General features: G+C 41.8%; 1 protein-coding gene across 5 annotated transcripts in view; it reads right to left on the bottom strand.

Annotated features, from left to right (window-relative positions):
- The window catches only part of TPD52L1 (TPD52 like 1), a 65,450-nt gene that overhangs the window by 10,807 nt on the left and 27,010 nt on the right, over positions 1 to 27,633 (bottom strand). For all 5 annotated transcript variants that reach the window (XM_080663592.1, XM_080663593.1, XM_080663590.1 and 2 more), the window contains exons 2-4: positions 10,836 to 10,951; positions 7,505 to 7,653; positions 1,659 to 1,760 (exon numbers count right to left, since the gene is read on the bottom strand). In XM_080663592.1, coding sequence (XP_080519718.1) covers positions 1,659 to 1,760; positions 7,505 to 7,653; positions 10,836 to 10,951 — 367 coding nt within the window. The remainder of the gene's footprint in view (positions 1 to 1,658; positions 1,761 to 7,504; positions 7,654 to 10,835; positions 10,952 to 27,633) is intronic.

Below are 27,633 nucleotides of genomic sequence, written 5' to 3'. Positions count from 1 at the left end.
GTTACTTTTATCCCCATTTCATAACTGGCACAAGCCAGGTTCACAGGAGCTAAGGTGCACCCGGCTTCCTCAGAACCTGACCACATGAAGTCGAATCACCTGGGAGCTTGTTACTAAGCAGATTCCTAGACTTCCACCAAGACTGAGGCACAACTCGGGGAGGTGCAATCTGGAAATATGTATTCTCAACAAGATTCAGAGCTGTTTGTAAGTCCCCTAAAGATGGAGAAACACCAAGGTCCCAGCGTTCAAGTGAAAGGTTTCAAGTAAGTATGCGGAGAATGAATTTTAGAAACGTGGCAAAACCTATTTTCTTGGAGATAACAGGTAATAAGGTCTTCCCCATTTAAGGTATTATTTAACTAGTTTAGATCAATGTTTTAATACCACTGAAATGATTGCATATTTTATTTGTAATAAAATTAAGGTTAATTAAAATCCAGAATGTGTGCCTGTTAATCACATGCTGCCTCTGAAGAATTTCAATGGCATTTGTTATTAGTAGTAGTAAAAATATTCAGATTAATGTACATTTCTCATTTAACTCCAGCCTCATGAATGCCAAGTTATTAAGATGGTGCATTAATATTGGGCACAATCTAGCAATATTTGAAGTAAAAAAATAACTTAAACACAAAGATATAAATATTTCCCTCTAGGTATCAAAGTTGCAGGGTAATAAAAAATTAATAGTTTAAGAATCCAGGAAATAATTCACACAGATCTTTTTAAAAGAAGAAATTTAAAATGTACTTTAAAAGTTTTTAAAGAATGAATTTGATTTCTAGAGAAAAAGGAAATTGGTTTATAAATTAAAAAATCACATAAGCATATCAGCTAAATTCCAAATAAACTATGGTAGGTATTTAAACAAGCAAAAAAGCATGAGAGTAACAATTCTATATAACTCCTTAGCACATAGTATAAAAAGTAATGGTCAATACTGCAATGTTTTTCTGGTGACTATAGTGAGGACATTTGGTTCTCAGTTCAAAATTTTAATGATCACCTAATTTTATATAATAGTGAAATACTGAAAAATAACCAAAATGTGCAAGGAAATGCACTGGAAGATAATGAAGTTATTAAAAATGTAATAGACATACACTTATTGACATGTTCACAATATTGCTAAAGTGAAGAAAGAAAACTACCAGAAATATACACCATATAGTACCTTTTTGGAATAAAATAATACATACGTTATGTATTTAGCATAGAAAAATGTATGTATATAAAACTGTAACTAGATGGATGTATATAAAACTGTAACTAGAATGATTTATCAGAGGATATTCCACTAAATACATATTTTATTTTAACTTATTGCTTAAATTACAATAATTAAAATTCATGTGTGCTGTGTTCTTTTGAAATCCCTTATTACCAGCGATTAAAGACATCCTCTATCTTCTGTTTTTACTAGATTGGGTCCTGGTGGAAAGGGCATCTTTGGGACCTGTCCTGCCACTAAATTGACCTTCAGTCAGAATATGTCCTAATATAATAATTTATCTCATTCACCAATCACTACCTGACACATAATAGTTAATCCAATTACAAAAGACTATATTGGGAAGACTAGCCAGTAGATAACGCTCCTCCTCTCTCTAGCAGCCAAGGGCTGAGCGCATTCCCGGGGTTCTCTCCCACAGTACCTCATGTCTCCAAACTTCTTGCTGATGGCCGTCCCAACATTGCTGAAAGCAGCAGTTGCCTTCTGCCCTGCATGACTCAGGGTTTCATGTGTCTTCTTGTAGCTAGGAGTAAACAGAACCACAGTTTACATACCATCATCACCCATAAAACATTCATCGTCCATCTCTCTCCTTAGTGATGGTTTCTAGCCATGGTTTGGAAATGATGGTTGGCTGCCACTTATCAAAGGGACAGTCAGACAATTAAATCTGAATTCAGGAACAAGATACAGACACAAGTATAGATCTGAATGTGCAGATCTTTAATCACAAGGAGTGGGACTGTTCAGAGAGTAGAGAGTCATTCTTAAAGAAGTGTATTAGCTTTACGAAGAGACACTTGTCAATGAAAGCTCTAGACATCAAAGGTGACACAGAAATTTTAAAATGTACATTTCAAAGGGAACTTTAAGCTTTTACTGTTACTGTGGGCAAAATTAACCATAAAAAGGCAAATACTGTATATAACTAGTATTTAACTTACTTTTCTAATATTTATACTGAGAATAAGAAAGGCACATAATTTAAGATAACACAATGACTTTTTCAAAAAACAGTTTTAGGAATATAATACTGCAATGACCTATCTCTGCTCATCACCTATGCCCCACTAGACTGACTCCTTGAGGGCAAGGAAGCCACTCATCTTTGTGTCTCCATGTCTGGCAGAGGGTTACAGGAGAAACTCAGAAAACACTAGATGAATGAATGGATGCTCGGAGAGGACGCTCCCCTGTGGCTCTGAATGGGGAGTCGTGGCAGGAAGAACAGAGAGGAGGTGGTGGGTCACAGAGAGAGATGCACAGACGTGAGAGGTGATAAGTGACAAATAGAACCAGATGAAAAGATTGGCCTGGGGTTTTGAGCACAGTGACAGGAAGAACAGTGCTATCTCCATCGTTTTGAGAAATTTCTAACAGTTACTTAATAAAATGGGAAACAAAAGAGACCTAACCTGAGGGAATCAAAAGAATCAATAAAAAGTTTTGTACATCACTTCACAACATGCCAAGTCATTATGCTGTACACTTTAAACTTACACAGTGCCATAGGTCAATTATATCTTAATGAAACTGAGAACAAAACAAGAATGTTTGTATAGATTAAAAAAGAAACACAAATTCTTATAATGTACATACCACCTTCTTCCTATATATGCTACTCCCAGGCAACTTCCCCCAAAGCTACCTGCTGAGTCTAGAGCACCTACATTATCTGGTACCTCTGAGAAGACTTTATATGATAGCAGATCAGTTGTGTGGCAATGTCCCTTATCCCTCCATCCACCCCTTCCATCTTCCGAATCATGCATTCCTAAATGTACTATCAGACTTGAAGGAAATGCTTTAAAGCATGCGCCTTGGTCTTCCTCAGGACTGAAATCACTTTATTAACATGGCATTCTACTACTGTCTTTTGGTTAGCAGCTTGGAATGAGTTTACCATATGTTATTTATTTACACAATGCCTGCTTTTCAGGAAGTGTCAAAATCATATTACTCTAGATCATAAAACCAAAAAAAAAAAAACATTCATGTACTAAACAGACATTTCCTAGTGAATATGGAAAGACCAAGGAAAATAAGGGTCAAAGAAGAACCTGGTGAGTAGGAGGGAATTTATGTCTCTGGCGAGAGCTGTGTGAGGATAATGGAAACTTTTTGTTGATTTCTTTTGATTCCCTCAGGTTAGGTCTCTTTTGTTTTCCACGTGATTCAACAACTGTTAGAGAGTTCTCAGAACGATGGATATAGCATTGTTCCTCCTGTCACGGTGCTCAGAACCCCAGGCCAGTCTTGTTTATTAAGATTCAGTATCTCCTCCAGTGACCTCTCCCAGCTAGACCCCAGGCCACACACATGCCCTGTGCCTCCCTGAAACGCAGAGACAACATGGAAAAGCAGCAGAGATCATTTTTGAAAAAAGGATGGCGGAATACTTTGTGTCTGCTCCTAGGTTCTCTCAAACCAAGACATGTAAAAACTATGACACCAACAACAGCAACAATAAACCCGGGACACGGGGGATCTCTTGACCTGCTATTGTATGGTTATCTTTCTAGAAAGGAGCTAATTTCAGTCTCCTGTGTAATTATTCCTACTCATCCAGTTCTGTTCCAATTTGAATCCTACCACAGACTAAAATATGCCAAGATCTTTCATTACCATCCCACAGATTTTCTTTTCATTATAAATCAAACTAAATAGGTCATGATGGCCTAATCAGTATGCAAAGTATTGCCTGTGGTAGTCACCAGCGATTCTCTGACAGCTAACATCCTTTTAGTGCTTTAAAATCTAATTCTACCCAACTAACCCCATCCCAGTTCCTTCTCATCAAAATGTTCAGTATGTGAGCTATAAAGCTTGTCCTGGAATGGGTATCATGGACACTAACAACAGGGATTTAATTAATGAATGGAGAAAGTAGGTTTTGTTATCTGCCCCCTCCCCTACCCTACCATGTGAGTAAGACTTTTTCCCTTCCCTCAGCAGCCAAGAAAAGACGGTGGGAGGAAGATGCTCTCCCAAAATTATGTTGTTGACAGGCCTCCCTCTTAAGAGAGAGATTGATTCTTTCCTACAAAGCAAAGTTCACATCATCCCTCAAGGTTAGTGAGTCCACACTCATCTGTATTTAAGAAATGATCTCTGAGGCAATCTCATCTAGTCCTATAGCTTTCAAGACATCAGAAGGCAGATGATTCCTGAATGTACTGGACTTTTCCCCCACATTGTGCTCTTGGTGTATAAACTCGTTTGTCTACTGGGCATTTCAGACTTGATATGGCCAAAACGATTCTTGGGTCTCCCCACAAAACCTGTCTCAGTCTTTTATAGAACAGTGAATATGACTACAAAGTGTCAGACACCGTTCTACATCCTACACAGATATTAACTCACTGAATCCTCACTTCCTATGAAACAGGTACTAATATGGCCTCAATCCACTGATGCAGGGAGGCCTAGATTTCAATCCAACCCGGTGGAGTCCATAGCTCATGGCTTAGCCACAGTTCTACACTCCCATTGCAGTAAACAGTGCCCACATTCACCCAGTAGTCCAAATCCAAGACCAAAGAGTTACATTTGATCCTTCTATTTCCCTCATCCCCTGCCTCCCAACCACTAGGGAATTCCATTGGCCTGGCCTCCAAATCCTGTCCACTCCCTGTCCGCAACTCTCCCTCACCACTGTCCCCACCTGGACTACAGCAATAGTCTCATTAAGGACTTTCCGGTTTCCACACCTGCCTCCCCACAATCAATATCATGCTAAGTAACTGCAGTGATCTTTCTGAAAGATGAATCAGAACAGGTCACTTCCTGCTTCAAACTCTCCAACAGGATCCTGAGCCCTTGGAAGAAAATCCCCACAGTTCTTCATGAAACAGAGGCTCTGACCCCCTCTCCTCTCACGATACTCCAGACAGAGCACTTGCTTTGGGCTCCTGAGACCTATAAAGCTAGTTCTAGCTAGCCTCAGGGTCTTTGCAGAAGCTTTGCCTTTGCGTGAAAGCTCTTCCTCAGATCACAAGATCTTTCTCACCATTCGGGTCTCAATTCAAAGCAGCTTCCAGGACAGGATTTCCCTGACTGGGACCCCATCCCAGCAGCTTCTCTGGCCCCCATCTCCTCCTGTAGAGCATCACCACACGCCATTTAGCACTTCCTGATATTTCCTTATCTGTTCATTTTATCACTTGTTTCTTGATCTTTTGCCTTTCCACACACAAAGAGAGTAGGAACTTTGTCCATCTTTCAAGCCTTTATCCTGTGGGTTTAGATTAGCCTTTGGGTAATAATGCCTAAGAGTAGGCACTCATTAAAGTTGCTGGATAAACAAACTGTCATGACCCCTTTAATGGCTTTCTATTGCCTGTGGATAAAAAATAACTCTATTTCCTGGCTGGGGTTGCTCAGTGGTTGAGCGTCGACCTATGAATCAGGAGGTCACAGTTTGATTCCCGGGTCAGGGCACATGGCTGGGTTTCAGGCTCCATCCCAGTAGGGGGCATGCAGGAGGCAGTCGATCAATGATTCTCTCTCATCATTGATGGTTCTATCTCTCTCCCTCTTCCTTCCTCTCTGAAATCAATAAAAATATATTATTTTTTGTTAAAAAATAACTCTATTAACAAATGCCACAGGCCACTTCTACCTGCCATCTCCACAGCAATGAGTAACTGGAGCCTCCTCTCCTGTGGGCCTTCACCAAGGAACCTCTCCCAAAAGGCCCCTCCTGCCCCTGTGGCTGGAGAATTCCCACTCATCCTTCTGCTGAAACATCTCTTCCTCGGGAACCCTTCCCTGGGCCCTGCAAGGTTCAGTCTGCTTTCCAACCAGACAGCACCAGTATTTACACTTATCCTTTAACTGGTGCTTGGTAACTACTTATAATATAAATAAAAACAAAAACTAAACTCTGTTTTCCTGACTAGCCTATACACTCTATACCCAGAGAATAAATGTATTCTATTCATTCAACAAAAACGTGATACTAAGTAGGATGCCTGACTATAAAACCCATTTGTTCTTCGAACACGGGGAAAATACAAACTACATACTCTCCCCTGTGTGAAGAGGCTAAAAGCCTTCCTGGAACTTGCCTGCTCCAATCCCATGTCCCAGCAGGACTATGAGTCTCTCCCCTCACTGCCCCACCTCCCACTCTGCCCCCATCACACCTAGAGCAAACTTGGGGCACCCTCTGCTCATCTCCCTGCTCCCCCCCACCCCCGACCTTCCTTCAGCAACAGAAGGGCCTGGCTCTCCCTTGGGCTAGCTTATCCCTGCAGTGTGGTTAGAAGGGCCTGGTTCTTACACCTAGAAGGGAGTTCAGGTCAGTGTGGCATGAAGCCTCCAGACCTGGATCAATACAGAGGTGACCAGATCCTAGGATTGGAGATTGTTCCATCTCACACGGTCAGGGCCATTAATGGGCCTAGGCCACCAAGGTGCAAAGACACAGGCCAAACTGCTGACACATGGGCTCATTAATTTAGGCCTAAAATCCAGCTACGCTTTTCAGGAGATTGTGCACATGGCGTTGCGTTATATATTTGAAATGTATAAACATTATTGTGAGGTGTCTTATCTTCTATAATTGTCGTCAGGTTGGGGAGGGCTGGTTAGCCTCTGCAGATAAACTGCTGGGTTCCCTGGCTCCATCCTGCCCTACTCTGTGCCCTGACCTCGTCTGGAGAGCCTTGGGGTGCACAAGCACAGAAGCCTATGGGATTGCTAGGCTGTTATAGCGGGGGGAGGAAAGCGGGTCTTCTTTCACCTGGAAACTAAAGGAAATACAGCAGGGAAACAGCAGACTCCTTTAATCCAACTCCTCCAACAAAGAGCACCTTCATACAGGAACAAAAGGTCTTAGACCTTAGCTTTCAGGCATCAACAGGCAAAGATGGCCCCCAACGAGACTGAAATAATGGCCATCCATCCCGGGTACCTCTTCCTACTACCAGACTCTGCATGTCCATTTACCATTTTATGAGAACATATAAAAAATACATATTCAACAAATGCTTAAAAATATATAATAAAAAGAAACATTTTAAAAAATATGCAATACCATAAAGAGGTCTGAGTAAAAATAAAATTTTAGTGAACAAAGTTTAATACTTTATGGAGCATGCTCCACATGCAACATTTTAAAAATGATTATTGAGGTTTTCCCCCTACTTTTAGAGAAGGTATCCTTTTTTAGCTACAGTACCGAGCCAGCCTTGTAGAAAAAAAATTGAAAAGTGGCAAGATGGCAGACTAAGTAATTGGTTAGTATTCCATGAATGTACTTACGCAGTGGTGGTCTGCATGTCATGCCAGCTTTTGCTGAAGTTCTGTTTTAATTCATTCATCAAGTTCATGCCGAGTTTTTGCTTTATTTCAACCAGATGCCTTTCTTTCGCTGATAATACTTGTCGTAATGTTGTAATTTCGTCTTCCAGCTACAAGTAGGAGGGAAGCAGTAAGGAAAGATGTCAAACCAAGCTGAAACATACACCTGCCCCAGGTGTGTGTGTGTGTGTGTGTGTGTGTGTGTGTGTGTGTGTGTGTGTGTTTTCTGCCTTTGGATTCAAACTGTGATGTTAGCTCTTCCTGGGCCTCGAGCCTGCTGGCCTTCAGACTGGAGGTACACCCTTTTCCCCTAGGTCTCCAGCTTGCTGACTATAGATCTTGGGACCTGTTGGCCTCCACAGTCACATCAGCTAATTCCCTATAATGAATCTCTTTCCGTATACATATATATATATAATTGGTTCTGCTTCTCTGGAGAACCCTAATACAGAAGAACGTTACAGTAAGACATTATTGGTTAGGAACACTTCAGTTGGTCACTAGCTTAGTCCAGAAAGAATAAAGGATTGGGAGGAAGGAACTGAGTCTGTAAGTCTAAGAGACGGGAGCTTGAGGGCACTGTGCGTTCTTCCTGGGGGACCACACACCCAAGGAAGAGGGGAACCAAGAGTGGTTGGAGGGAGCCTGAACATAGGTTATGCCTGCTGGATAATGCTGTCTGGTATTTTTTCTAGTCCTATTAATACCCATTTTTCTCGAGTCATTTTATCGAGGGGACATTGGCAGTTTCTAATTGTTATATAACACAGATTTCTAGCACTAATGCCAACACTTCATCCTTTTCAAAAGCCACATCAAATTATGGAATACTGAGCATAAAATGCAGCTTAGTGAAATGAAAGTGGGAGTGGATGTTCGTAGCACAGAAATATTGAGCAAGTTTAGTTAAAAAGGTAGACAGAGGGAAAGAAACACTGACTAGATGTGCAGAGACCTCAGAGATGTCAGGAGCAACTGGTAATAAGATGAATGAGATCAAATCTCCCACACAAAATATCTTAATATATTGATAAGCTTATAAAATAGCATAATCCACTTCTGGTATTTACAAATATAAATATTCATTGGAGCTATAAAATAAAGTTAAAAGTCTTATTGCGTACCTGCCACGCACAAAGCACGCACCAGATCAGAGGTGATATTGGCCTCACACTGAGATTTTATTTATTTATTTTTAGTTTATTTTTCCCTTTTTATTGAATTTATTGGAGTGACACTGGTTAACAGAATTATACAGAATTCAGGTGCACAATTCCACCACACACCTGTACACTGTATTGTGTGTTCACCACCCCAAGTCAAGTCTCCGTCCATCACCATCTATTCCCCTATACCCTCCTTCACCTCCTCCCACTGAAGGAACTTTTAAAAACACACATATCACATGACTACAGTCATAAACAAAAGGCTAAACTGTGTTAACAACAGATTCCTCTTTTAAAATTCAGACTTTATCTAAGATGTAGCCTTTTGGACAATACTGGCTTATTTCATGTCTCCCAGCACAAGGACAGGTCTTCCTAGTGCCAGCACTTGGTAGGCACACAACAATAAGGCAGGATGCAATACTCCCTCATCTCTGAGAAATCCAGAAATAAGAGCAAGCAAGCACGGAGGCTAATACATTCTGAGGGATGAAAACATGCATCCTGGTAACTTGAACACAGTGTTGGGAGTCTGGTGTTATTTTCAGAATTTGGGCTCAGAAAGTGTTAGAGGAGTGAGGTGCACTGGAAGCTTATTAATGTGGCTGAATAAAACAGGAATTTCTGAAAACACTGCGGGTTATTTATATTCAGGGGGTCTCCATTTAGAACCCAGGCTTACCTTTTCTTGTTTATAAAAGTAATCCATACTCATTGTTGAACATTTAGAAAACATAGAATGTACAAAAAATGCATTGTTAGAATCCCAGAACCCAGAAAAATCAAGTCATTTTCTAAAAGTTGGTCTGTCACAGAGGTTGCCTGTGAACTTAAACCTGGACTGTTATATGAAGGAGTTAAATTTTAGCATAGAATCAGTTAACTTACACTGGCCTCAGATCATAACCTTTGGACACCACCACTGACACGAACAGGTTGTGAATAAAATTCCAGGCCTACAGGAAACGTGGTGCTGCTGCACGCTCAGTGAAGGCTGACTTTGGTCCGCACACTCTGGAATGTGTGGCCGGGTTGAAGTCAACTGAGTGGTTCTGGATCAGTGGCCACAGACAAACCCAGCCAAAGAAGCAGGTTCTTTGATTGGAGGTACTGTGCTTACAAAAATAACTTCTGCTGTGCCAGAGGAATAAGCTGATTTTTATGAAGTTATTTTAGGGTGTGTCTTGGGAAAGCACCTGAAAAATCTTCAGTATGATTATGAACTGTCACGAACACACACTCTCAGGACCTCAGAACTTGAGGAGTCTGCAGTGGACAAAGGGTACGGTAGAGCTTGGAGCTCTGTCCCCAGCCTGCAGAAGAGGCCAGAGCTAGGGGTGAAAGCCTTGCTTCCTGATGGACCAGGAGCTTCCTGCCCTCGGAGCCAGGGATTTAGAATGGGGAGGGGATGCTGGCTTCACCCCTCTTGCCCTGCTGCTTATTGTACTTGGGAAGCTCCCTGTGTCCAGCCCTTTGTTTCTGTAATGTAACCAACTGCTCCTTAGCCAAGTGTTCAAGGGGTAGTAGGTGCTGCAAACAAAATACTTGAACAGAGAGTTGCATTCACAATGAGCCAGGCATCCTCCTCGCCTCTAAGTCCCAATGCCCCAACAACTACCTGAGATCTAATGAAGCCTACATCCAGCACAGCTTTCCTCTCTACCCCCAGAGCTTGATTCTTCTGCAAAAGAGCACAACTCAGTAAATCCAGTTGCTCTGTGATTGACTTTTTTATGACAACTAAATTATTTCAGAGTGTTTGTTGAGCTACATTGCTGACCTAAAACAAGAACTGCTCTTAAAAAGCAGCTTGTACTTGCAGGGTCTTGAAGGAATTCCACCAGGTTTGTAAGTGGGTTATCATCCCCATGTGATACTAAAAGAGTAGGAGATGCTAATTATCATTGTTGCTTAAGCAGCATAACCATTCCTTTTTGTACTGTAACCAACAAATAATAGACAATTAGCATTACAAAATACCCCCAAAATAAATCATCTTGCAATACATCATTTATCAAATTTTACTGAATGCAATATAACAATGGTAATATGGGACTTATATAAAAGGAATAGTAACTCTCAAGATCCAGAGATAGACATAGGAACAATAAGATTCCTAAACATACCTGAACTAATTCTGCCTTTAATTCTTCTCTCTCCTCGTCAGAGAGCATGCTAGAGAAGTCAGCACTGGCTACTGTGTCTTCATCTCTTCCTCGCAGTGGTTCAGTCTCCAACAGACCTTTAGGCAAGATTGATAAAACATAACACAATTTTTAAAATGAATGAACAAATAAGACAAAACAAAAACAGATTCATAGAAACAGAGACCAAAAAGATGGTTGTCAGAGGGAAAGGGAGGGGAGTTGGTGAGAAAGGTGAAGGAAAATATAGTAAATAATATTGTGATAAGTTTGCTGATGTGATCACATGGATGAAACTTGGGAACAAGATTCTGAGTGGGAAAAAAAACCAAGTTGCAGAAGCTCACAGAGTATGGCTCCACTTATATGAAGTTGCAAAAATAAATAAAGTATTGTTTAAGAATAAATTTATGAAGGAAAGCAAGGCAATGATAAAGCATTTAAGATCATGGTTTGCTCTGAGGCAGCAGGGGCAGAGAGGGGGATGAAGAGGATGGGAATGTGGGAACCAATAGGACATATCTGTGGAGTTGATGGTGGTGGTCCATTTTTGGAACACTGTGCATAAGTATTTTCTGTACTTTACAATGTATTTTGTAAATATTTTTTGTGTATTTAGTATTATCCTAATATATAAAAAGCCAGGGATTGTCACGACTGAAACAATCGAATGGATGACTGAACAGCAGGCTGCGTGGAGCGACCAGGCTGGCAGGGGGGGCAGTTGGGGGCAACCAGTCCGGCAGGGGGGGCAGTTAGGGGCAACAAGGCCAGTGGGAGGCAGTTAGGGGCAACCAGGCTGGCAGGGGGGCAGGTGGGGGCAACAAGGCCAGTGGGAGGCAGTTAGGGGCAACCAGGCCGGCAGGGGGGCAGGTGGGGGCGGCCAGGCCAGCAAGGGGGGCAGTTGGGGGCAACCAGGCTGGCGGGCGGGGGGCAGTTAGGGGAGACCAGGACAGCAGAGGGGGGAAGTTGGGGGCAATAAGGCCGGCAGCGGAGGGCAGTTAGGGGAGACCAGGACAGCAGAGGGGGGCAGTTGGGGTCAACCAGGCTGGCAGGGGGGGGGGCAGTTAGGGGCGATCAGGCCAGCAAACAGAGGCAGTTAGGGGTGATCAGGCTGACGGGGGGGGAGGGGGGCAGTTAGAGGCAATCAGGCAGGTGAGCAGTTAGAAGCCAACAGTCCCGGATTGTGAGACGGATGTCCGACTGCTGGTTTAGACCCGATCCCTGGGATTGGGTCTAAACCGGCAGTCAGACAACCCCTGAGGGGTCCCGGATTGGAGAGGGTGCAGGCTGGGCTGAGGGGACCCCCCCCCCCCCAATGCACGAATTTCATGCTCCAGGCCTCTAATTATTCAATAAAACAATTAAAATAAAATATATATAGTTGGTTAAAAGTCAAAAGAAAAAGGTAAATAATTATCCTACAAAATCATTCTAGTTAAAGAGTAAAAATATGGCCCAATTTGCAAAGTTCTTGAGAAGCTGGCCTCACTCTCTTTTTTTTAATGACTACACTTATTTTTATTTATTTATTTATCCTCAAGCGAGGATATTGTTCCATTGATTTTTTAGACAGAATGGAAAGGAGGGGGAGAGACAGAGAGAGAAAAACATCTATTCGAGAGAGACACTTCTATTGGTTGCCTCTCACACGAGCCCCCACCATGGCCAGGGGATCCATTCTGCAACCAAGGTAAGTGCCCTTGACTGGAATTGAACCTGGGACCCTTCAGTCCTCAGGCTGGTTCTCTATCCACTGAGCTAAACCGGCTAGGGCTGGCTTCACTCTTAAGTCCACTGTACCCACATCTTTTTGTCTGAATCAATGGTGCACCATCAGCACTTTGTATTACTGCTGATACCCTAACACACGTCAGTGAACAAGGCATCTTGCTGACCCAAGTTCATCAGATCCCCATCCCCTCTATGTACTCCAGAGGCCAGTTTCACTGCTCAGTAATATTCTTTTTCATGAGTAATACCTGTTTATTGTAGAAGATAGGAAAATAAAATACCCATTTCTAATTAAAATCACTATTATTCACACCACTCCAAAATAGTTATCCTTTTGGTCCATCCTTGCTGATATTTCTTCTGTGCATACATGCATATTTTCTTACATATTTTATATGCATTTACTAGTACTGTTGTGAACTTGATTTATTTATTCATTCGATAGGATATCATGAAAATCCTTTATGTCTATAACCATGTATCAACATGTGTACATTTTTTATGGTTGTATTTTGTCTCGTGTGTGAATGATAATTTATCCTGTTTATTGGGAAGCTGCAGTGAACATCTCCTAGCCAAGTCATAAGGCAAAATCTTGATGATTTCGTATACATTGTATTACTGAGTCAAAGGGCACGGGGACGGACCTCTTGAAACCCACTGCATTCATTCCCCAAAGAGGCTGTGCCATTTCATGTAAACATCAGCAACCTAGGAGAATATCTCTAGATTCTGTACAAAATGTAAATAAGTCATTTAAAGGAGAAACACACGGTCATTTATTTCTGCGAGTAAATATTTGTTTACATGTGGCCAATGTATTTTTCAAATATATTTTTATTGATTTCAGAGAGGAAGGGAGAGGGAGAGAGAGTTAGAAACATCAATGATGAGAGAGAATCATTGACTGGACGCCTTCTTCCAGTAAGGAGATCAAGCCTGCAACCCAGGCATGTGCCCTTGACTGAAATTGAACCTGGGACCCTTCAATCCACAGGCCGATGCTCTATCCACTGAGTCAAACCAGCTAGGGTGGCCAATGTATTTTTAGTCCATTTTCTAGGATAAATGTCTAAATCAAGAATCAGCAGCAATTCCAAGCACAGGTTTAAGAGATGGGTCTGGAAGGTAAGCTACCCCTTGCATCTGGGGCTAGGAAGCAGTATGGTAGGAACCTGTAAGACACTCTGGTCTTCTCCAACTCAATCTGGCCCTGGGACTTAGGGATATTGCTCAAATTTAGCTGGAACACAAATTCTCAGTTTCCTTCTTTTGACAGTGTGAGAGTAGTCAGGAAAGGGAACAGACAATAGTTCCAGGTAGTTAGACTCTTCAAGACATCAAACACTTTTAGTATCTTCCTATATTCTAGAAAGAAAACTCAAAATCCAACTGAATTGATAATACATGAATTGGGAAAGTTCTAGTGAATTTAGGGAAGCATAGACCCCCCCACATGCAGAAGAAGCTTCTACTTTTCAGGGGGAAGATCCATAAACGTTATAAAGTGAGGTATTCTGCACCGGCCTTCAGCTCTGATCTGTCCCATGTCCCACTCCTCAAAGATGTCAGGAATCTTTCCAAGTCTCACTCCCAGAAACCAGCCATTCAGGAAATCTGCCTGAAGGCCAGGTTGCTAGTTACTTCCCCTCTAATTAGACCAGGTACCTTCTTCATTCTCATCTTTGAAATTAAATGACACTTCCCCATCTTCTTTTTCGACTTCTGTATCTATTTCCCTGCTACATCCTCTTCCAGTGGGTATTCTCTGAGTTAGACAGTTCAGCACAGGGGGCCATGTATATAGAAACAGAATGAACTCAAGACCTGCTGCTTTCACCAGAATATGCTCCGCTCACTGGGCTAGTGAAGCAGCAATCAAATCATGAGGTCAAAGGGTAATTCCAGAATCAAAGAGGAGTTGGTTAAAGAGGTGATCAACCAGTAAAACTAAATCAGAACCAGAAGAAAAAAAAAGCAAATGGTAAGAGATACCAAGTGGCAGACAATAATGTGAGAAGGGCAGTAAAATGCATTTAAAATGACCTAGTTCCTGTGAAAGTAGATATTAGAAGAGATTAAAAACATATTTTTAATAAAAAATAATAGAGAAAACTGTTCAGAAAGCACAATTTTTAGCAGGTGCAGTACATTATGAGGCAACTTCTTGAATCTGAGTTTCTTTTCTAAGCGCCCTCTTCTATAGCTCAGCTCTGGTCAAGTTCAAGAGCCCCGCCCTCTCCTCCAGCCCAGAGACTGTATTTACTTCCTGCTGCCGTAGTTCTGAGGAGCCTCTTGGTTTCCCTTAACTCTTCCCATCTTCTAATAGTCCCTTCATTAAACTCTCTTGAATCAGGCACCCCTTTGGGAATGCCATCCATCTGTTTCTCTCCTGGTCCCTGACTGGTACAGAAAGGCTGCCCCAATTTCCTTTTTGAGCTCTAGAAAAAAATATCATTCAGGCCATCCCACACCAACCTGGAGCACAGCCAATGCCTGTAAACCAGCCAGGTGCTGGGTGGTTGCCAAAATCGGTCCTTGGTGTTTACTTCCCCAACTGCAGTCAGTTAACCAGACACGGGCTCCAGAACGCCCCACAGTACTTAGGGAGAACCCTGCCACCTCGGCAACAGGTTGGTGCCCCTGCAGCAGACGCTGGGGTTACGGGCCCTGGCCAGGTGGAGAAACTCTTCCACCAAAGAGAGCCAAGTGAGGCTGAATCAGCTTGGAAGGGCTACTGGGCCCAAACTCAGCAGAGGAAGACAACAAGATCAAGAGGCATATCTGCAGAAATGTCAGCATCAGAAGAGATGGTCCCAGCTGCTGGAAGAGCAGCAGAGAACGCGAGGCACTACATGGGCCCTTCCTGCTTCCGTATACCTGAGACCACCTTAGCCAGGAAGGGAAAGGGGGCGCTGATAAAGAGGAAATCTCAGCTAGGAGGTTCTCTCACTGAGAAAGTGGGCATTATTTAAAGGGTTTTTTTAAAATTATTGCATTAGAATGGACTAGACCTATTTTTCTTCCCCACTTCGCAAAGCCTAAGGGCCCATACCCAGGTCAGGTATAGGTTTTTAAAAAACGGAGCCCATGTATGTACACCAAGACGTATTGTAAATAAATGTTGCCATCCCGCCACAGGAGTAGTTTGCACTTCAAGACAGCCACTTTCCTTTCATTTTCATGCAATAAAATATGAGGCTTAACAAAGGTAACAGAGAGCCACAGGTCTGACTCCAGTGCAGGAACTGTGCCTCTCCATCGGCTAGGTGACATTTTTGGAAGCAGGTCCGTCTTAGACTACTTGTCAAATGCTACCATGTTCCTGCTTTCACTCTACCTGCAATCGGCCAGTGGTGACTCACTTAGGTCTCCCAGGTGGTGCTAAATGACACAACAAACTGAACCAGATCCAGCTGAGAAGTCACTGCAGGTGGTCCCAGCCTTGCTGATGAGGACCCTCACTCCTGGGACCTGGGCTCAGGGTCTGGCTCAGTTACATGTTGTTGGGCTCTCACTTAGGCCAGTCTGACTCCAAAGCGTATATCCTTCCCTGTCTTACAACCACTGACGAGTAGTAAAAAAAAATGTTGGAAAGTATAAATCAAAATGTGGGTTTTGGATCAGAGTGCCTCCTTTAGCTTTGAGACAAAATCTCCCATTGGTACCAACACACTTCTGATGCACCCTGTCAGCACTCCAATGGATTAGGTCATGGCTTCATGCATATGATTGAAGCAGTACAGACAGCTGTGAGTTAAAATGATTGCAAACTATGATTTCAGATGAGTGGCATTATTTTGCATTGTTGAAAAATATATAAAAGTTACAGAATTTCTTTTTTGAAAAAATATTTTTATTGATTTCAGAGAGGAAAGGAGAGGGAGAGATAGAAACATCAATGATGAGAACGAATCATTGATCAGCTGCCTCCTGCACAGCCCACATTGGGGATCAAGCCTGCAAGCCGGGCATGTGCCCTAACCGGAATTGAACTGTAACCTACTGATTCATAGGTCGATGCTCAACCACGGAGCCACACCAGCTGGGCCAGAATTTCCTTTAAATAGCAAAATAAGCTTGCATGTAGGTGTATGAGAACCACAGTAAGAAATTAACAAATAAATCCATCTGTATAACCAAGCAAAGGAAGAAAAGCATATATTTGCAAAAAGAATACAAAATTATCCCAGGACTTCATAAAAGAAAGGATGCAATAAACTAGCTTAAATGAAAATTCACCATTTTAAATAATAAATTTAAGACTGTAATATTTATTACTTAACTATAGTTTCTTCATGACATTTGGTAAAAATAACTTCAGGCAAAATAAAGTTTCAAAATATCTTCATTTATTCCTCAAGGGTAAAACTATTGGGCTAATCTCATTAATGTTGGATTTACGATATCTTTAAGTGCACACGATTTTATACATGCTAATTCTAGGAGGGTGGAAATTAAAGTTATAAAACAAATTTCCTTATTAGAATTCATTCTACACATTTCCTAAGCCTACCACAAAAAAAATTAAATATTATTTCTTATGGACCTCCATTATTGAACTGCTTTTCATTCATTTGCCAATAACTTGTATTGAATATGTACATAGGAAATAAGGTTTTTAATGTATTTTTCTCCGTTGCCCTGGCATTTTAGCAAAGGCCTCAAGTGCTAAGAACAATACAGTGGGAGCTTACCATTCCTACATCCATGAACCCTACTGCATGACACAATGAAATATTTGAAAAGGGTTCTGCCAGGACCTAGGGTCACCTACCGCTAGCCATTGAGAGTAGGGTAAAGAGTGAAACAGGAAGAGAGCAGCAGTGTAAGAAATGTGCATTCTCAGAAAAGCAATAATTAAAGGCAAATTGTAATCTCACCTCCCAGAGTTCACCACTATAAAACTTTCATGTACATCTCTCTGGTTCTTTTCCTATATACCCACCCTTCTTTTTCACTTTACACCTCTCAAATTAGAATACTTCTTACAATCAATGGTGTCTTACAATTAATTGGCATACTTTTTCATTCTTAGTGATGTATAAACCAATGGGTATCTTAAAATCTTTGGCATCCTAGCTTTGAAAAATTTAATCTATATATATAAAAGCCTAAGCAACTGGACGACCTGACGACCGGCTGGTAGCTATGATGTGCACTGACCACCAGGGAGCAGACGCTCAATGCAGGAGCTTCCCCCTGGTGGTCAGTACATTCCCACAGCGGGAGTGCCGCTCAGCTGACCAATGGGCGCCAGACGCTGAGCTCATGCCTGGCAAGTGCAGCTGCAGCCGTGGGAGCCTCTCCTGTGGATACTCGCCCTGCACGCCTGAGTGGCGAAGGTGTCAGGCACAGCGGGGCCTGGATGAGCGCGAGTGGGCTCAGGCTCCACCCCAGCCACCTGCTGCTTCACGCACTACTTCATGCTGTGCGGGATCCATGTGGTCAGCAGGCTGGAGCCCATCAAGCTGGTGGGTAAGGTCAGGCTGGGCAGTGTGGAGGTCCACTGATCCCTGCAGGCCAGCCGAGGGACCCCACTGGTGCACGAATCCGTGCACTGGGCCTCTAGTATAGATATAAATATATTTAAAAATCTAATATATAACACATATATTTAGATATACCCATAATATACACAAATAAGATCACACTTTTTTTCTGACAACTTTATCCTCTCATCTTTTTTCATCTCATCTGAAACCAGACCATATCAAAGGTCTCCAATTGATCCCATAATATGTTCTCCCCAGAAACACATTGGGCAGGTGCATCAAGACAAAGGATTTCAGATTTTACCCAACTTGCGAGCCAACAAGTTAGCCTGCCCATAGTTTCATGGGTGCTGGCAGAAGACCCAAGACTCCTGGATCAGACACTCAGCATGAACATCTATTCAGGTTTTTTCCCTTGTCACCAAATTCCATGGAGGAGTGACATGGAAGGACCTAGATGGAACATGCTCACACAGTGAGTTTCCATCACAACTGAAGAACCCCAAGCTCAGGAAATCTGGTTGCTTTTCATAGGCAGCAATCAAACGTGCTGACCTCCACCCTGGAGGGAGATATCATCTTTATTCTACTGGACTGTATGCCAACCTGACTTCTGCTCTAGAGATAGACACCATCTCTATCTTCCAAGGCTGTTACCTATAAACAACCTTGAAAGAATAGTCCAGAAAAAAACAAGGTTGTCAGTATCTCTGCTTGCAAAATGGGCAGAAATTCAAGAGATATATGAAGAATCATTTTGTAGAGGTGGTTTCTCATTTGCAAATGAAGAAATGATGGCTCAAAATGTTAAATAACTTACCCAACCTTACATGGTTGGTAAATGGTGGATTTAAGCATTGAACGGAAGCTTATCAGATTACAGAGTTCATGTTTTTTCAACTTGACCACAATATCTCATGCTGAGATGGGACAGGGCTAAAATGTCTCTCTATCCCACCCAAAAACCTTCTGCTTAGCAAGACTAAGAGTTATTGAAGATCAAGGTCTATAAATTTAAAATCTGTAGCCTCCCCACTGTTGAGCATTGCAAAGAGTTCAGGGTAGGTCTACATCTCCTAAACTCTCTTAAATAGGAGTTGCTCAACTAATGTTTACTGCATTAGTCCCCAACCATAGAAAATCAAACTGTGAAGTCTTCTTGATGCCCTTTCCTTATCCTTTTGTTATCTGTCATATTTGTCTACCCTTTTTAATTTTCATTGCTATGACAGTGATTTAGGTTTTATCACTACACACTCAGACTACTGAAATCTTAGCTAAATCTTATTTCCTTGCTTGCAGTCTCCCCACTACCCAGCCTACACAACACTCAAATCAATATTTTGAGCATATTACTTTCATCATGTCAAAACTCAGTTCAAAACACATTCAGTGGATAGAGTCACTTCCAGCCTAAATTTGAAAATTTGTATGCTAGCATTCAAGTGATGATTCCAATTAGCCTGCCTGTGATTTTCCCACCACACTTTGAAACCAGCCAGTCTACCATATGCAGTGTCCCTCAGTCATGTTTCTATTCAACCCTATGCTTTTATGCCTCTTCATCACTCTCAAAAGCCTCCACCTCTTCCTCCTCAGTCTCCCTTCTAAGAATCCTACCAAGTTGCAAACAACACTAGAATAACAAGTAACATGCTGTGTGCCTTAAATTGATCTAAAGTGTTGACTTTTTTGCTCTCTATTCATATTACTATATATCACTATTAAATATTATATACAATATAAGTTACATTATGACTTGCATTATAAATTGCATTAGCACACATAATACTATTACTATAATTATAACTAAACAACTTTATGAAAAAATATTTCTGACACTGTCCTGTAGAAGTTTATTGTCCTTCTTAAAACATGAATACATGAGTCACCACTATTAATAGCCCTGTTTTCTAAAGCTTTGGTTTCATTTAATAATGTAGCTAAAAAAAGAAGCCGCATCTGTAATACTCAGCTTGAGTGTGCACTAATCAGGTGAATAAAGAAAGATTTTATGCTTTTTACTAAACATTTTATCAGAAGATGCTTCTGAGGTTGTAGGAGGTTAGATTAAATTCCTATAATCCATCTTTCAGCTTAAAAAAAACCTCTGCTTAGATGACAATTCAAATAGATGCTGATTAAAATTGACTCTAGTGTCTAAAGAAAAATTTGTGACTAGCCAAAACCAAATTTTGGCTAAAGAAGGAAACGACATACTATGACCTAGAAATCAACAATAGCCCCAGCTGGTTTGGCTCAGTGGATAGAGTGTTGGACTGTGGACCAAAGGGTCCTGGGCTCAATTCCGGTCAAGGGCATGTACCTCGGTTGCAGGCTCCTCCTTAACCTGGGCCCTGGTCAGGGCTCATGCAGGAGGCAACCAACCGATGTGTTTCTCTCACATCAATATTTCTCTCTGTCTTTTCCTCTCTCTTCTATTCTATCCAAAAATCAATGAAAAAATATCCTCTGTTGAGGACTAAAAAAAGAAAGAAATCAACAAATATATAGAAATATGCCCTTCCATTTCTCATTCACCCATATGTACAAAATGACTGTCTTCTTACTCCAAGAAGAAACATAGCTTTGATGTAAAATTCTCAGGTTATTTGTATATTGTTGAAGTAACCAATATTCACTAGAATACTAAAGATTGCAGAAAATAATGCTACCCAATAGTTAAACATGTATCATGCAGCCTTCAAGGGTGAGCAACCTTCAAGGAGGTCAAAGCAATTAGGGATTCACAAAAACCTAAATTATCATTTCTGTGACTAAGGTCTGACCAGAACTCCTATTCAGCTCCAGGAATAATCATCCCAGAGAGGCCCTGACTGGTTTGGCTCAGTGGATAGAGCGTCGGCCTGCGGACTGAAGGGTCCCGGTTCGATTCTGGTCAAGGGCATGTACCTTGGTTCCGGGCACATCCGCAGTAGGGAGTGTGCAGGAGGCAGCTGATTGATGTTTCTCTCTCATTGATGTTTCTAGCTCTCTATTCCTCTCCCCTCCTCTCTGTAAAAAATCAATAAAATATATTTTTGAAAAAAAAATTAAAAAAAAAATAATCCCAGAGAGCCTGAAGAGCATCCAAGTACCCCAGGAGTCCCTGGTCTCATGCCCAACTCTTGGCTTTAGGGTGCTCCTGAAGGCATTGAGAGCTGTAGGGATTGGGCGATGGATGGATAGGACCTGCTTGCCTGAAGGTGACTGTGGCACCGCCCAGGGCCATGGGAGTGGCTTGCTTCATGACATCATTTTACTGGGCTAACTACAGAAACTAACATTGCATTAATACACAATTTGATTACTGTGTAAGACCAGCTGGCCATTCAGGCTGGCATCCTCTGGTAGGCTGCATTCTGAAAAGATATCGGATTCCAAGGTATCACATATGAAGCTTAAATTCATATCATTTCCTGTGGTTTGTTCCACACTGCAATGATGAGCCTCTTAGATGACAGTCTCTACTAACCAATCTCCAGGGAGACTGACTTGCCAAGTAGATCAAATCACTTATGGCAATTTCTGTGCTTTTTACAACCTCAGAATAAAATCTACTTGAGGAACTAAATGAACAACAAAAGATTATTGGTAAGCATTGGGAAGACTGATCTTAATTAATTGTTAATACTGTAGAAAAATTAAAAAAAATTGTTTTATAAGTAGGTCAAGGGAACAAGTATAGGAAACACAGGTTTGGGTGGTTTTTTTTTAGAAAGCCAGAGATAGAGAAGCTTACGTTTCTTACAGATGATGTGGTAAATGTGCTCCTCCAGGAGTTGCTTCTGAACTTCACTCCAGTGGGACCAACTTCAATCACAACCAAAGAGTGAGCTGCTCAGACCTGAGCTTTTATTCCCCTCATGAGGTCACGTGACCTCATTTACACCAATGGCTTCCGCCGGTCATGAGCATGTCAGTGACTATCCTCAAAACTATGGAGGTTAATTTTCAATTAAAAGATGTAAAATATTTATCACAAATCTCCTCAGCTTCAAATATAAGATTTAGGCATTTGGGATATACTTCCCATTTCAAATCACTATTTGTAACCCTTGAAAGGCACAGTTTGACACACTTACAAAACAGAAGCAACTGCATAAAACAGCAACTCAGGCCACAATAACCCCAAAACAAAGACATAACAACACAGCAGCCACACATTCGAATAAAGAACACCAAACAAATAGTCATGGAAAACCAAAAATAGCTAATGTTCCTGATGCATAGACTCTGGGAACTTCCTTTTCTGAGTAAACACCTACATTGCATGAGAAAAATAAAACTATTACAGGAATGTGTATAGACAAACCATACATAGGTTGACCATTTTAACCTTTATGTCATCCTTTTTTTCTGCATCTCCACCCTCATTTCACGCCCCCCCGCCCCAACACACGCACGCATATATTCAAATTTACCTCTTCTGGTATTTGGGAAAGGAAGCCAAACATGACAAAAGATAAATCTCAGAATTTAACACCCAGACTTAGATTTCTGCCTTCATCAAGACTGGAGACAGTCTCTCACTTGTATCACTAAGAAAACTCCAAGGTAATAAATCATTCTAAATTCAAATTCATTAAGAAAAAGTAACACTCATTTAAAAAAAAAAAAAGAAATCCCTTCTATTTCTCCTCCTCCTCCCATTGTCCTTCTCCTTATACCACTACACTCAAGAACTGGATTTCCATTCATTCGTTTGCTGAGTTGTCCTGAGATACCCAGCACTCGGAGACAGACAGCTGTGTCTGCGGTCAGCTACATAGGAGAGGCCACATTCCCATTTTCAGTCATGCTCTCGGGGCTTTATAAAGTGCTGGGCCATCCTTTAGGGCGAGTTCAGGAAAACAGTAAAACCATTCCTTTTGCAATGAAAGACATCTACTATGGACATGAAGCAGGACCAAATACAACTTGCTCCCTCCAAGGCATATTTGAAGAGTGGGGTGGATAGTACGAGGGACTCTTCAGACAGGCCTGAACTTGTTAAAGTTCTCTAGCCCTGACACAACGCCAAGGCTATGGTTAGGATAATGCCATCATGGCCACATGGAAAGACTGGATCCATGACCTTGGTACTGCAGCCAGACTCAGAAGCCTGATCATTCCAAAAGCATTGCCACAGGTATAAACAGTCTTCCCTTTAAGCAGTCAGTTCAGTAACATTCACGTTTCTCCAGTTTTACTTATCAAATCTCTAGCATTTCAAATAACTGTTATTGACAATCTCCAGGAAAATCTGTTTTTCTCTTGAAATCTGGGTAGAAAAAAATAAATGCTAAAAAAGATGAAAATATGTGTTTCTGAATCATTCAAAAATAAAATATGCAAGAATTAGAGAAGTTTAAAGTAAGTCATACACAAGACAATGAAATAGCCAAATAAAATATGAAAAGACAACCTTACCAGTAACAAAGAAAATGCAAATTAAAATCGCAGAGATATACCATCTTTTCATCCAAGAGATTAGCAACAAAAATGTGAAAGTTGTATAACAACCTATGCAGGCACTGTCGAGGAGAAATAGGTCCTCTAACATATCACAGGCTTCTGGGCTATGACAGCTGATTGAAAGGCTTTTGAGAATCAATCTTATAGAAGAAAAAAGATGATCTAAGAAGATAAATTTTAGATATTTACTGCAGTATTTTGACAATGGTAGCCAACTATAAAAACCTGATGCCCCTGGCCAGCGTGGTTCAGTGGTTGAGCATCAACTTATGGACCAGGAGGTTCGATACCCCAGTCAGGACACATGCTGGGTTGTGGGCTTGATCCCCAGTGGGGAGTGTGCAAGAGGTGACCAGTCAATGATTCTCTCTCATCATGGATGTTTCTATCTCTCTCTCCCTCTCCCGTCCTCTCTGAAATCAATAAAAACATATTTTTAAACAAAAACAAACAAAAAAACCTGGATGCCCATTAGCAGGGGAACAAATGAAATAAGTACAGTGTACCCACTGTGCTATTTTTGAGTTATTAGAAATAATGACCAGAAGGAATGCTCATTGTATATTGTCAAATGTGAAAAGCAAGTTGCTGAGTAGTGTTTGCACATGATCCATTGAGAGAGAGGAACAAAAACTGTTGGGAAAGGCAGTCTCATGCATGCAGTCTTTGGACTCCCACTTCACCAAATAAGGATGGGCCTTGGGCCTGTAACACCTCCTACCGGAGATACAGCGTCCATTGAGCCTGTGCCCTTGTGAGGGAGTATCTTTCCAGATATCATGCTCATATGTGCTCTTTTGTACTGCTTAAGCATGGGTGTCAATGGCCCTCAGGCACACCCCCATCTTTCAGTATCTCAGACTACACTGAGGAGGATTAAGGGTTGGAGTCCTTCCCCTCCATTGTTGATGGTGGTAGAAAGGAGAAGGGTATCCATAGGCCAACTGTCCAGTCTGTGGCTAAGGAAGCAGGGGGGTGCCCTGTAGCTATGAAGGACTGATGTCCATTATTGAAGCTGATCTTTTTCTGTTCTTGTTCCATCCACTGCTTAACTGTCTTTTCCTTGGCAACTCCAATACCAACACACTGCAGTGTTTGGATTCCTCCCCTGGAGGAATACACAGTGTTCAGCTCTCTTGGGATTAAAACCAGTACACAGTACTCTGCTTCACAAAAATACCTTATATGTGAACAGTAATGCCCAGGTGTTTGTATGAGCACCGAGAAAGGTGAGAAAAGACACATACCAAATTGTTAATGCCGGTCACTGCCAAAGGGTGAGATTGGATAAAGAAAAGATTAACTCTCTTTTACATACCTCTGTAATACTTGGCTGGTTACAACAAGCATGTGCAATGGACTGAATCTTTGTGTCTCCCCAGATACATATGTTGAAATCATAATCCTCAATGTGATGCTATTAGGAGGTGGGGTCTTCAGGAGGTGATTAGGTCATGAGGGTGTAGTCCTCATGAATGGGATTAGTGCCCTTACAAGAGGCTCCAAAGAGCTCTCTCACCCCTTCTACCATGTGAGAACACAGCAAAAAGATGCCATCCATGAACCTGTAACCAGAAGTCACCAGCAGTTGCTAAAGTGTCCCACACTTGCAGACCCATAGCCTTTGCTCATTCTGGAGGTAAATGACTACTGACGCACATTTAAAAATTAGGTCATGTTGAATTATTGAGAAACTATGTACATCTTTTGGCTCTATTTTCTGAAAACATTTCTGGTATTTTGGATGGAAAGTTTTTAATATATATATATATATATATATATATATATATATATATATTTAAATCTGTGGCTAGTCAACTTTCAATACATTTTAAACAAATGACTGGAATTTAGAATTGTTTTTAAAAAATAGAAGATCTGACTACCATAAGAATTTATTAATGGAATTTATGGCAGGCTACACTTCCTGCATCAACACAGGAAGGGGCCCAAGTTCTCCTTTAAAATCCTTCCTAGTTGGCAAACAAAACTAAAAAATGAAAGTCTGCAAATGAGATGATGGAAAGAAGGGTTTTAATAATAATCATTGGCTTTAAAAATGTATGTTCCTTTTAAAGAGGTGTCAGAAGCTTAACGTGGACGAGCAACATGAGAACATGGCAATGACTGCTGGCTCTCTCATGTGTGCCAGGGCACCCAGCCCAGGCAGTTGGGTGATGACCCGCCCACTGAGGTGACTTCACCTAACAATGGAACAGTGTGGAAACGCAATGAAAGTTGAGCTTTAAAAACTGCCCTATGACTCCCAAGTGTTTTTATGCATGAAGTCATTGTAAAAATTTTATCAACATCTGATTTCCAATATTGTGTGATGTAAGTACTCAATTCTATTTAAGGCAAGATAAACTTAAATATCTTCTTTTTCCTTTACAGTTTCATTTGACTTGAAATAATACTTTATGGGCAGAACTTAACAAGTGGCCTTTTTCTTGGTGTCATGCAAATATCAGCAATAATTTAGTAAATCATATGAACCTATCAAAAATTTTAGGCTGTATTATTGGTAAAAATTAAAATCCACAAAACCTAGCCTTAGATCCTATAATCCATAGTGCAATAAACTAGTTGAGTAGCTAGATTTGAATATTTAAATGAAAAAAATCATTAACTTCCTTTTAGAATCAAGGAAAAGTTGTATTTCACCAGAATTGGATTGAGTTCCACAGCAGCGTCTAGCACCTATGGGCTCTTTATCTCCTTTGGTGCCAGATGAGCCAGTAATGTTAGTATGTTAACGGTATTTAACACGTTCTTTTTCCTAAGGATGAAGGAAAATCAGCCTTGTCCCTCTTGGCTATGACTACTTAGCCAGATGGGTTTCTCAGCCTGGGAACCACTGGCATTTGGGCAGGGGGGTCCTTTGTTGTGTCCTGCGCATTGTGGGATGTTTAGTAGGACATATGGCCTCTAACAGCCAGATACCAGTAGTACCCTTCCCTCCAGGTGTGACTATTAAAAATGTCTCCAGACATTGTCCAGTGTCCCCTGTAGGACAAAAAACACCCAGTTGAGACCCAGTGGGGAAGCTCTGCTCCCAGAGCCAGCTCCACACCCAAAATCATGGCTCTGCACACGCGCTGACTCTGTGTCCACAATGTGTCAGGCACTACGCCAGGACTTTTATGCACATTAATTCATATGGGTAGGTATAACTATCCCTAAGTTATAGATGAGAAAGTTGATGTTCAGAGAGAGAGAGTGGTCAAGCTGGGTCCCCCTGCTTTTTCTATATTCAGGTGGCATGCTTCAGTGTGTCCGTGGCTCTCCCGGTTTGGATTGGCCATGTGTTTGTAAACACATACCCCTGCCCTGTGCAGCCATGCATGTGTGTGCCAGGATAGGACTGGCACAGCCACTGCAAGTGAACAGAGGTGGAAAGTAAAGGAGGGGAACTTCCCAATTTTTCCATCTCCAGTGCTGCAGTGAAAAATCACTTAACCCTGCCACTGTCGGTTTTAAATACTCCGCAAGCCACTGGGAATACAGTAGGCACAGGAGACTCAAACTGCCTTGCAGGGTTTAAAGCACTACAGAGGCCTCCCGTGGCTGAGCTGCTCCTGCTCGAATCGGGACCCACTGGAAACGCACCGCAGATCTTCTATTCTGTCCCTGAAAGCAGACAGACCTTGGGCCCTTTCCCCTCGCAGAGAGCCAAACAGCGTTCAGGATCACACATTAGTCAGAGAGCCAGGGGCCTGGCTTGAGGCCCAGGTATAATCCTAGTTCCTGGTAGGGCTTTGACAGTGGTGACCTTCTCGGAACCCAGCCTCTGCTTCTTTCATTGGAGCTTCAGGCTCACTCAGAGGTCCCCAGGCTAACGGATGGCCTTGACCAGAGGCGTTTGCCCAGCCTACACATGTGAACTCCAGAAGTGAGCTGCTGTTAACCACACTCTGTTGGGACATTCCCTACCTCCTCCTTTTATTTTCCTTCTTTTGGAGTCACCAGTGACTCTGCTGTTTCAGGTAGTGGATGCCCACGTGCCTCATTTAGACTCTTTGAAAACAGCTGATGCAACCCCTCACCTCTGAGGTGCAGTGAGCTTCAATTCCCTTCGGAGTCTTCCACTTCTA

This window comes from Plecotus auritus, assembly GCF_963455305.1.
Source record: "Plecotus auritus genome assembly, chromosome: 4".
Classification (NCBI taxonomy): domain Eukaryota; kingdom Metazoa; phylum Chordata; class Mammalia; order Chiroptera; family Vespertilionidae; genus Plecotus; species Plecotus auritus.
The sequence above is the reverse complement of the archived record's forward strand: the minus strand, read 5'-3'. Positions and strand labels throughout refer to the sequence as shown.